We start from the raw sequence: 12,238 nt of genomic DNA on the forward strand, positions 1-12,238 counted from the left end.
GACGCCATACTCACAGTAGCGGGCCAATCGCCACAATACTTGGTGGTCTTACCACCAGATTTGGATGCTGGTGGTTGGACTGCCACAAGATCGCCTCCACCACCAGGATTCTGTATCCCTATGCTTACACTCGAAGGGAAGAAACCTCTCTGGGCAGAAGTGGAAGGATACCACACATCCAATCAGAACACTGTGCAACCAAAATGTACCAGACCGGGGCAAACCCAAGAATAGGGAAGAAGGCCATAAAACCAAGATCAAAAACTAGAGATAGACAAAAACGCCAGTGTCATAGAGCAAGGGCTGGCCCAAACTCACTCTATGTATATAATAATTGAAAATAATAGGTCTTCCCTCAGACAGCTACAGCTATCTTTAGCCAAGACTGAAAAACAGCTTCAATGCTATGGCATGCTGAACAGTAGGCGACAACATACTGAGAAACCTTCTGGTCCCAAGCCTCTGCTGTACTAGTTCACACACAGCTATAAGTGGCTAGGCTGGCCTCGCTTATCACCCTTCATTTGCTCATCCCCTGGATATTTGGCTTCATAGACAATTTCAGCACAACGGTCATTCTTACCCAGATACTTCTTTCAAGCTAAAGTGGATTCTTAGCATGCATGCCTGAAGACGTTTATTGTGCATGGATTCTGCCGATGCTCGAAGACCATTATTGTGTGATTCAGCCATTGCTTTTCCACTAAGAACAAGGCAGGTGGTAGGAATGGCAATGTATTTTACTTCCAATGTACTGTGCATCTCTATTAAATGGCATGAAACGGTCCATGTAAAATAATGTAGTATAAATAATGTAGTATAAATAATGTAGTATACCCAAATATCTCAGAAATGTTTATAATGAACTCTCAAATAGTCAGAATTAGGGAAAATAAAAAGGTTAGGTAGTCCGGGTAGTTCAATCGCCACAAATTCACATAGGTAATGTATGATAATGAAAAAGCAAGACTTCGTTAAGCCAACTAGACATCACTGCCTTTTTGAAGGTTCAGTGTTGTGTCCCATGCATAGAAAGATTGTTTGAATCCTCTCATCCACACCTTTGAAAATCTCATTGCCACACTTCTTGATTTTAAAAATCGGAGGCAATTTCAGCTCTGGTACTTTGTGGCCAGTGTTTAAGGGGTGAGCAAATATCCCTAATGAACTGGGGGCCAGATGTGCAAAATCTGGGGATGGCAATGTTGGCCTGCTGACCACCAAGCCTATGACTGCCTTTAAATAAAGTATTTTTTTAATGCAACCCATATTCCTTAAAGGAAAATGGGATGTGTTTCCAAAACAAAAAATGAAACGTTTAACTTTCATTTTTCAATAGTAGGCAGTGGGTCATGGGCCCACAGCCTGATCTTATTTTTTTTTTTAACATTCTCAAACGGGAAGGGGTCCCTAAGAAGACTCCGTCATATTTGCGAATGGGTCACCAAATCCTTTAAAGAGGTGATAAAATATTAATATTTTGCAACCAGAACAGTCGCCAATATTAATACATAGCACTATCATTCGGTATTTTGAAGGGACACCCTAAACACGCCCCTTCCAAAGATCAAATTGATATTGGGTGGCAAACCTAAATTCCAATTTGGTAGCTACTGAATTGCAATTTGAGCCCATATGTGACCTCAAAAACGCTTTGTAAATCTGGCCCATGGTCTCTACCTTCAAATTTGTTCTCACAGAGACACGGTTTACAACGTAGTTGATAACACTGACAGGCCCTTTTGCATTTCTCTATTTTGCCACAGACTTACATTCAAAGAGAGAGTGTTTTATCCTTAACATTAAATTGTAGGAGCATAAAGAGTGGAGTGAAAATGATACAATTAAATTGATAATAAGATGATGTTGGTGAATTGTCAAGAGTTGTTAGATGTGAGACCACCAGGGCACCTGTGGAAATTAAATTTGATTTGTACTCATTCTGCAGGTACAGTACCCCTTATTTTGGCACCTAAAGTGTTAAGATGAGAGTATTCTGAGAGCCTATCTAGTTCTTGGCCAGGAGACACACATCTCTATGGCATTAGGAGTATACTTGCACCTGCCCTTTGTTCCAAAACTAATGTGCAGGACGCTGGTTCTCATACTAACATGCAGGTGGCTTGTTTCTGTACTGTCCTTGGGGCTTCGACTTCTACTCATGTTGTCATGTTGACGCTCAGACTCTGAAGATGTGCTATTGATACAACACAAAACAAGCAGTTGTGCACGCCTGTTTCCTGTAAAAACAGAAGACTGCCAAGGGGAACTTACTATCACAGAAAAGAACTGTTTCTGAGGCAGCTGCACCTGCTTGAATAAAAAGGAGCAATCTACCAATCTACTTGTTAACTGGATGGTATGATCTCTGAGTCACAGCATGAAAAACTACAGATGTTCTTATCTTCGTCTCAATGCATTAGGGTACCTCTAGCCCAGAGGTCTCCAAACTTTTTAATGCCGCCCCCCCCCCAGTTGAAAAATAAAAATCATTGGGCCCCCTCAGAATTTTTCACAATTATTTTATAAACATGGCAATGTTTAAATATGTCTAAATCTATTTAAACATTGCAGTTAAGTACTGTTACCTTTTTAAAACTGCAATACCTTGCTTCTGCTTAAAACAAAGGCTTGTTATCTGTATAATATTTCTTTTGGCCAGAGTCTGGGGCCCCCCTGGGATCACTTGAAGCCCCCCTAGGGGGGCCCGCCCCCCAGTTTGAAGACCTAGCCCGTTTCTTCCATCATAAGTAAGAATGAACTTCATGTAGCCACTCAGTGATGGAGAATTCACATTCTTATCAACTCTGTTAGTCAGCACCTGGGATTAGTGTCCAGTCATGCCTCGTTGAGTTCTATTTACATGAGTAAACATCGCCAAGAATCCACTCGTGTTAAAGTGAAAAATCATCGCACCTGAGAATAAGAGGATTTTTGAAAGCCGATATTAATTAGCATATTTCCGCTGCGTTGGCAGTGTATGGCCAAGACATTCCTGAGAACAGCAGGACAAACTGAAAGAGGTATTGTTTTAGGTCCTCTAATTTCAGTTAATTCCATGGCTTACATGAGAGCGACCGAAGAGTACCAGATTTAGCCAATGTGTTAACTCCAGAATTTGAGTACTTTCTCGTCACACCCCATCTCCAAATAACGTTCAGAATATTTTTCCTGGAAGGTAATGTCAGGTTATGTCCTTTGAAGGTGCTATTCATTTGTTTAATGTATGTATTGTCCATGTTTATACGTATGTTAAAGCATTAGAGAAATGGAGAAAGAAAGGGTTAGGGGATGAAGAGAGGGCTAAAGTCAAGGGCTAAAGTCAAGTTGGAGAGTGTCCAAGTGTTGGCCCACATTCCAGTGTTCCAGACACTTTGGCGCCTAAACCAAGCGGGTGGGCATTTTGGAGCTGTAGAGCAGGCTTCTCCAACTAGTAGCTTGTGAGCTACTGGTAGCTCCCCAGCTACCTGTAAGTAGCTCTCATGTTTTCAGCCCAGCCTGCTAAATTACACGTTTTTGCTTGGTGGAATTAGCATATGTATTACGAAACAGAAAATTGTGTTCTGGAGATGAAAATTTATATATTTTCAGAATTCATAAGCCGATGTTTGAAAAAAAAAGACTGGATTTCCAAAATATATTTAAAGGTGATTTAGGAGTAATAAATCATGAGTGCTGGGGAAACTTATTAGTAGTATTATTACTTCTGAGCTGGAGGCATTGCAGCTATGGCCGTTATGTATTAACCATGTAGAGGCTGATAAACGATAAAGACTTCTTCACATTGCTGCTGGCAACCCTGTCCGATACAGCAAGGTGATCACGTTTGGTAATTTTGCATGTGACAATCACTAATGTATTATTTTTTTGGTGTGGTCACTATTAGCACACTAGTAATTTATTAGCTGGGTATGATTTCCATTGAACATAAGTACCTGTAGAGCCTGTGCGCACTCTTTGTGATACCAGCACCATGGTAGCTCAAGAATGCTTTTGTCCTTTCAACTGAAGGCTTCTTCAAAAGTTACTGATCCATGTTCTAAATGTGCAGATGCTAGTTGACAAACCTGTACAAAAAGACATCTCCCAGACCTCTATTGTGTTTTCCGAAAGGCGACCACAGCATCAGTACAAGGTCTAGCAGAGTGTTCAATGTAAGAAGCTGCAGCCAAAAAGGAGAATTCAAATGAACCCACCTTGCCTTTATCATTTTTTCCTAGTCAGAGAGAAGTGCGAGAGCTCTGGGCCCGGCTTCGGAAGGATCGCCCGGAGCTCCTTGCCAATTTTGAAGAATTTCTGTATCGCGTTTCCTCCTATATCAGGGAAGTACATCACGAGAAAGAAACCATGGAGCAAGCACTAAAACGGTGAGGAAGTTTGGAAGGGGCTGAAGTATTTTACTGAATTTTAAATAAAAAAATAATGTCCAAAGTAAACAACCAGGTTTCCATGCCTAATGCAATGGAACACTGACTATCAGCACCAATCACTGGGTGCATTTATGTTACGTCATGGCATGTCAGGTTATGTCATCTTATGTTATGTTATGTTATTTTGAATTGATGATTTGCTTATTTTACATCATCACAACAGTATTTGTGACCCAGATTTCAAGTACATTCCTGCAGCACAGTGACTGTGAACTAGGTCACCCTTACGTCTGCAGCTTTAACACAGCATTCACCCAGCTACTGCCATTGACATACAACATTCACTGAGCCATTATCATTACTGTCACATAGTCAATATTCCTGTGTCACTGTGATCCATTATTTAATCCAACACAGTTACTGTGTCCTTTGAACAGCACTTCATAGTCTATGTAACCTACTGATTTTCTGACTACAGTCAATGAAGGTCACGGTAATGTCACAGCAATGAAACACATTTGTTGGCCTTAGTGATTTCGCTTTAGAATATCTACTCCACTAAACTTGAAGTGGCCATGTGTGAGCCAGTATGATTGTAATCACAACATGACCAAGTACACAAGGAGTATGAGGTGTTTTTATGGGTACCAAGTGCAAGGAAGTTGCCCTGAGCCCTCTGTGGATCTTGAACCTCAGGACTTGTTTGTGTGCTGAATGTGGCTGACCGGAGGGGAATTTCTCCTTACGGACTAGGTGGTCTCACACACTATATAGTGTCATGCTTCATCATTTGACCACCTAGCCCCATCCAGGTAGGATAGTACCACCTGAACGGACTCAACCTCGCCATTAAAAGAACTCAGAGGGAGTGCAGAGATAAAAATAATCTGGATAGAAGTGGGATCACGTTGTTCCACAGGTAGGCCCTCTTTCCATTACTACTATCTGGCCACCTCCTACTGAGGTAGCCGCCCTCTTTCCCTCTGCACACAACTTGTTAGTGCATGAATCTAGGGATCCTAGGCCCTGACGAATGCCCCCAGTCCTCCTTTGGCTCTAATTAGTGGGCAGAAACATGTTGGCCAGTGAATAGTAGTTGACCCTTCAAGTCATTACCCTCAATAGGTGTCCCACCGATTGTCTTTAATCTCACCAGCAGTCACCACGAATAAAGGTGCATTACAAAACAGGTGACTGATTAGGTGATTTTATATTTTCTGTAGTACAACTGGATCCCACTTCTTTTCAGATAATCTTTATCTCTGCACTCCTTCCGAGTTCTTTTATTGGCGAGGATGAGTCCGTCCAGGTGGTACTATCCTACCTGGATGGGGCTAGGTGGTCAAATGATGAAGCATGACACTATATAGTGTGTGAGACCACCTAGTCCGTAAAGAGAAATTCCCCTCCGGTCAGCGACATTCAGCACACAAAAAAGTCAAGTTTGAGATATACAGAGGGTCCAGGGCAACTTCCTTGCTCTTGGTACCCATAAAAACACCCCATACTCCTTGTGTACTTGGTTGTGTATCTTGTGTATGGGGTCTTGGTTCTTTTCCTCTCCCCTCCTCTCCCTTTGTGTTAAGTTGTAATCACAAAATGCACATTGCCCTGAAATCCCTTTCTGCAGATGTGTGCACGACAATGATCATGTCAGTGCATACAGAGCGCAGTGTGCAACTAGAAGATAAAGGAGTGAATCCTTCATGATGGGTTACTCTTACGTTCTGTCTTTTCCTTCACCCTCAATTTCACTTCACTAGTGAAGGGAAGGTTTTAATTTCTTCTTATTCTGAATCCTATGAACACATGATGACCCTTCTTCCCCTTTCTAGAAAAGAGACAGACCATGGACGAGAAGTGCGATGCCTTTATGAGGAGATGGAGCAGCAGATTAAAATCGAGAAGGAGCGTTTACTGGGCAAGGTAATTCCATCCAAGCTGATTCTGATAAACACTGTGACCAGTACAAAGGGCAGGCTCATGATTGTCAAGAATGGGCAGGTTGTGTTTTGTTCCTTTATTCGTTCATTCCCACTGTGCTTTCCGTTTTCTTCCCTAACATCCTCTTATTCTCCCAATACTTACTCTTTCACTCCAGATGCTTCCAGTACTTTATCCTCATTTCCCAAGCTGTTTCCATTTTTCCCTTACCCTTGGTCTAAGCGATGTCAAATGGCGTACTGAGTATCCCAATTCAAGCAAGCTTCAATGCACAATGCAAGGCCTCTCTTAGTTGGCTAGTCCCTGCAGAAACTCTGCAGGTCCCCCTGCGTTTGGCTGTGCTTCCAGTCTGGTGGGCTTTCCTGCCCGCTCCTCCCTTATTAATCGTCTACTTATCAAATGGAGGTCATTGTGCGCTAACCTACCTTCTGTCTCCAATCTCAATGATCATCACTTTGCTGGCATTAATCTTTTTCGCAAGTGATCCCTGTCCCACCCAGTCAGTAAATTGTGCGTTTAAGACCACAGGGTCTATCATCATGCTGCAAAAGGTGAACGTAGTTAAGTGATACAGAGACCTGTGTTCCAGGGTACTGTAAAGTGCTCCACCACCCAGGCTTTCCAGCTCTCACCTTTTTTGGTGATTCCTCGGCTGTTTAGGTCTGGCCTTTGAGACAGCTTTAGTTTTCTCACGGACTATGGGCCTGATTCACAAAGGCAAACTGGTACTGTAAGTTTGCCTTTGTTAATCAGGCCCTGTATGTTTTTCCCAAAGATTCACTCATAACTTACACACATAGAGGAGTGTTTGGTCAATGGGCTTCTTCCATTGTTCTGTTAAATTGTCAATCATATTTTGCTTCCACCAATAACAGCATTCAGCATGGGGCAATGGTCAGCCCACTTTACCTTTTGATTCCCTTCACTTTGAGTGACTGCACAAATTGAGCGCACATTGTTCACATCTGCCTGAAAATAGTTCCTTTCTCTTCTGTTGCAAAGCTGCTTCAAACTGTGTTTTTTTAATGTTCCTTATTTTTTATATTCTCTTTAAATACAGGCTATTTGGTCTGCCTGGACCTCTTTTTAAAGCTTATGTTATAAAATATTTAAGTGGCAACAATATAGCTGACTGCAGCTCTTGTGCTTGCTTAGCTGGTGATTTATTCTTGCCCCTGTTATTATAATTTTACTATTATTAGTAGTAGCTGTATTAGTATTAATAGTATTATTAAAAATAAGAATAAATGCACAGAACAACTGAAAGGCTTATTGTTTGACAAACATCGCTATGGGTGAATGTTTTTTAAATTTAAAATTTTTATTTTAAGAAAGCCATGTTTAGGCGAAAGCATTTTTTTTCCTATTTTTTTTCTTGCACATGTTTACGATAAAAGATTACAAAAAGGTAGCGCTGCACCAGTGTGTCAAGACCAGTTCAGTTGTGGTCATTTGCTGCCAGTGCTCAACTCTTCTGCTGGCACATGGTGTGCAGTTTCACACCCTGCGCTGCTCTCACGTGTTCTGAATGCTTCGCTCTTGCTCCCCAGTCATGTTGACAGTATGCCTGTTTCTCTGTCCCTCTCTCCGACAGGATTCTGCTAAACACAATGGTAGAAATACATTGCTACAGAAAGAGCTGAGGAACAAGGAGCTGGAGCTGGAGAACATTGTCTCACGCCAAAAGCAGGTATACTGGATTGAGCGTGTAAAACATTGTTGTCTGGTTGATTGCTCCCCACTTGCACTCACTGTCCAGAAGGGGTTGAATGACAAAGTTAATTTTAGAAGTTGAAAATATACACATACTAGGTTCTCCTACAAATTGAGATTTCCAGGTTCTATTTTAATTTAAGCAGCAGGTGTGAACATTTTAGATCTCTAATCATACTCTAATTTGGCAGATATTTCCAACAGCAGAAAGCGAGCCATGAAAGGAGCACGTTTTAGAAGAAAATTCATCTTAACTTTAATTTCTTTCACCTAAATCCAAGAGAGTGGTTTTCCCTGGTGGGAAAAAACCTGTCCGCAGATCCTGTAAAACATTACAGGTCTGGTAGCTTTCTCTACCAAATTTTGCACTCCTACGCTAGCTTTGTTTGTCACTAAAGTTAGGTACACATTTTGGACGTAAAAAACAATTGGGAAAGTTTGTGAATATCCATCAAGTTATAGGTTCTGTCCACCTTACCAGACCTTCTTACAGCAGAAAGTCCCTGGAATGTGCACAGAAGCTGACTCTGTAAATTAGAATCTGAAATATTCCTTTGCAGAAAGCAATTTGTGCTTGTTGGTGCACATGAATATTTGTGAATTAATCCTCCTGTGATTTATTTTTATTTTTTTACCAAAGAACGGCCTCTCATCCTTTGATCCTAGAAGAATAAAGAAAAAATTGACATGGTCATTCTGTTAAAAAAAAAAATATCACGAGATATAGTGAAGTTCACTAAAAAAAATCAAGCAATACTTTTGCTGCCAAATCATTTTTCTCAACTGGCATAATCCAGCAGAAAAAAAGTCTAAATTAATTTTTCCATGACTTTGTGCTTTGTGTTTATGAGTTACCACCTATCAACATTTGCCCTGCGCAGTTCATTTGCAAATGAAATGTTAGAGGGAACACATGCGTACGGGTCTGGATGAAACGTACTTTAAACAACTTGTCTTGCTAAAATGTGCGTTCTGATATAAAGAAAACTTAATGCATTGTTGCATGACAGTTTCTCGCACATATGTGGCAACTTTAGGTTTGAGGCTCCAGCATTTCTCTTCTTTTTAGTTCAAACCTACTAGATGGTTCATGTCCTTTCTGTTGCGAGGCATACTCTGCTTACCAAGAAAATAGAGGGGCCAACCAGTGGTAAGCAATGGAGCCCGCCCATTGCTTACCACTGGTTGGTTTGTCAATCTCACTTGCTTACTTCGTATTTGTGAAGCAGCTTGCCAATCTTGTTTGTTTTTCTCCTGGATCATGACCTCTTTACAATCTCTCTAATTGGCTTGCATTGCTGCTTCCAATTATTCTTTTTCAAAAACGTATTTTTTCTATGGAGTGAAGCACTACATTAAAGTGTGTGTGTTTTGGAGCCATCTCCCTCATGTACATCTCTCCCCCTGTACTCTGTTTTACTCTTTGTTGCATGACCGGATCTTCCTGCATTGCCCTCTCGCGGTCACCTGTGCACTTCTCCCTGTTGCTACCTACACACTTCCTCTTGCTTTCCCCCAACTTCTATGTTGCATTACCGCCGCCCCCCTGTTGTGTTTGCATCCCCTCCAGGCCTCCTCCCTGTTTCTTTTGCATGCTATCTAGTGCTTCTTTGGCAATACCCTCCCTTGTGTTGCTTCCCCGTTTACCCCACCTCCCTCTGTTGCTTCCTCTCCCAGACCCGCTATAAGAAAATGCTTTTGGACATTTTGTTTTCTTTTATGTTACTCAGATCAGTAACTAACAGGAAAAAAAAGCACCCACATCGTTATGTAGGCATGCACAAGTGTGTTGTGCGTGCATAAAAAATGACGCTGGTGGTCTCATTAAAAGGCTTTCTTTTTAAACTTTATCTATGCTGCACAGCATTGCTGGCTAAAAACCACTGGCAATGCCCATCGGTCACAAAAGTGAGACACATCGGCTTTTCCAATGCTTATTTTTGTTGCTCCATCTTCAAGTGTTTTATTCCATTGATATTTAAGTGAGGGCTTTGTGAGGAAGCATCAGGTATTGAGAATGTGTTTCACCTGTTCTTGTGAACCAAAATATGTAGGAGGTGAGTGTAATACTTTCTTAAATCAAGATAGTTTGGTGTTACAAACGTCACTAATCAAACTCCACTAGTTATAGAATACACATTTGAAAGTTATTGCATGGTTGTTGACTGGTAGTCTTCTTTCTAACACTGATTGCACTCCATGTTAGATATTCAAAATCTTTTTTGTAAGATATTTGTTTTAACAACAATCTGACTCAGAAAAGAAGAAAATGTTTTTTTTCTGCACACATGATAGTGGAGTCTATCAAAAATGCCCAGGTTGAGTTAAAAAGTGTTATTTAATAAATATCAGTGCAAAACATATGAAGACTGTGAGAAGGTGCAAGAATAGTTCTTGAGTAGTACACAGTCAATAATTACTTACGTCATATCAGAACAATTTCCTAGGTCTTCATCAAGACATACAATTTAGGCTTGTGTCGAAAAACACCAACCTATTTATGTATTTATAAAATTACATTGAAAATGGATTCAAGACTAAAATGAATGGATCACTAGAATTTGTCCTAATAGTACTTCCTATTGGTATCTTTTTATCCTGTTACACTCTTCATTCTTGGAAGCATGCCATCAAGGTGCTTTACACCATATACTTAGTTTTCATTAAAAACAGGGGAGAGTTTATTAAATGTTTTAAGCAGGAAGACTAAGGAATACTAAATCTCCAATTGAGGGAAAACAAATTCTCGAGAAAGAGTTTCCATCCATGTGCTGTCCTGTAGCAATCCACGCCCTACTGGTGGTGCATAATGCAGTACGGAAATCTGCTTCATAGCAGTGTTCATCCCAAGCGTTTGTCTGGCAGGATCACTCCAACCCATCTGAGACTCGCCGTTAATTTTGAAGCTGTGCTTCTACCAAAATTCATAAGGCAATGTGAGGTGTGAGTCTGAGGGAGGCTCTGTGTGACCATGTTGACTGTCATACAGCTCCTAAACTGAGTTTATTTTGGAAGGGTCAATGAAAAATTTGCACTTCCTTTAAAAAAATGCACGTTTCCTGCAGTGTACCCTTTAAGCACTCATCTAGTCAGATGGATTTCATTTGAAAATTCAGGTTGACTTTTTTGTAATACGACTGGCACATAAAATGTAAAAGTTTGGTAGCTATACCATCCACAGTGATGAGCCTGCCTAGCCTAAAAAGCTTCAAAGCCCATCTACTCTCCTTTGTCCTCGCCCACTTCCTTGGATCTCATTATGAGTGGCCTGAATGATTCCAGTATTTGCAGTTACTAAGAACACGGAGAGGTGCATGATTTCTGCTGTGTCCCAACACTCACAGTGAACAGGCTGTGGCTGCAAGGGACAGACTGGACACGTGACAGACTAGGATGCAAACCCAGGGGACAGGTAGGACAGTTATAAATTGGAATAAACAAGTAGCAGTGAGGTAGGGTTATGCTCAGCACTCCATCCTGCCATGATCCAGCCTCCTGTTCTCATTAGCTACATAAAGGAAGCGGCGGAAAACTGGAGGTTGGATTCAACTCAGTTCAGAGCACAGGGCACGCTAATTGCTTGCCCTAGCCAGCAGGACCACAGAGATATACACCGGATATGTGGAAAATGGGACACACTATGGCCCTCATTCTGACCTTGGCGGTCTTTTCGCAAGACCGCCGAGTTACCGCCGCGGTAAAGACCGCCGACCGCGGCGGTATGCCGCTGCGCGTATTCCGACCGCTGGGAGCGTTCCGCCGGAATACCGCCAGCAGCCACACTGGCGGTCGGCGGGAAAGTGGAGACTGGTCAACCTCCACCGCCACGCCAGCAGAACACCGCCCCCAGAATTACGACCCACATTTCTGTGTGGCGGTCTTCTGTTGGCGGTCTTCTGTTGGCGGTCACGTCCCTATGGCTCCCGTCGCCTCCCGGAGGACCAACGCACAAGGTAAGTTGATCGTCCGTGAGGGGAGGGGATGGGGGGGTGTTGTGTGATGTGTGCGTGCATGGGGGTGTGCGTGTGAGTGTGTAGAGGGGGTGTGTGAGTGCGTGCATGCGGGCGGGGATTGCTGCTGTGCCTATGGGCAATGTGTGTAGTTCGGCGGGTGCGCATGTCGGCATGTATGTGTGCGGGTATGTGTCCCCGTTGTGTATGTGTGTGTGTAGGGGGTGTGTATATGTGCATGTTGGGGGTGTGTGCATGTCG

General features: G+C 42.1%; 1 protein-coding gene across 2 annotated transcripts in view; it reads left to right on the plus strand.

The window, feature by feature from the left end:
* The window catches only part of CRACR2B (calcium release activated channel regulator 2B), a 126,997-nt gene that overhangs the window by 53,352 nt on the left and 61,407 nt on the right, over positions 1-12,238 (plus strand). For both annotated transcript variants that reach the window (XM_069223113.1, XM_069223112.1), the window contains exons 5-7: positions 4,221-4,367; positions 6,206-6,296; positions 7,909-8,004. In XM_069223113.1, the coding sequence (XP_069079214.1) occupies positions 4,221-4,367; positions 6,206-6,296; positions 7,909-8,004 (334 nt within the window). The remainder of the gene's footprint in view (positions 1-4,220; positions 4,368-6,205; positions 6,297-7,908; positions 8,005-12,238) is intronic.

This window comes from Pleurodeles waltl, chromosome 3_1 (genome assembly GCF_031143425.1).
Source record: "Pleurodeles waltl isolate 20211129_DDA chromosome 3_1, aPleWal1.hap1.20221129, whole genome shotgun sequence".
Lineage (NCBI taxonomy): Eukaryota > Metazoa > Chordata > Amphibia > Caudata > Salamandridae > Pleurodeles > Pleurodeles waltl.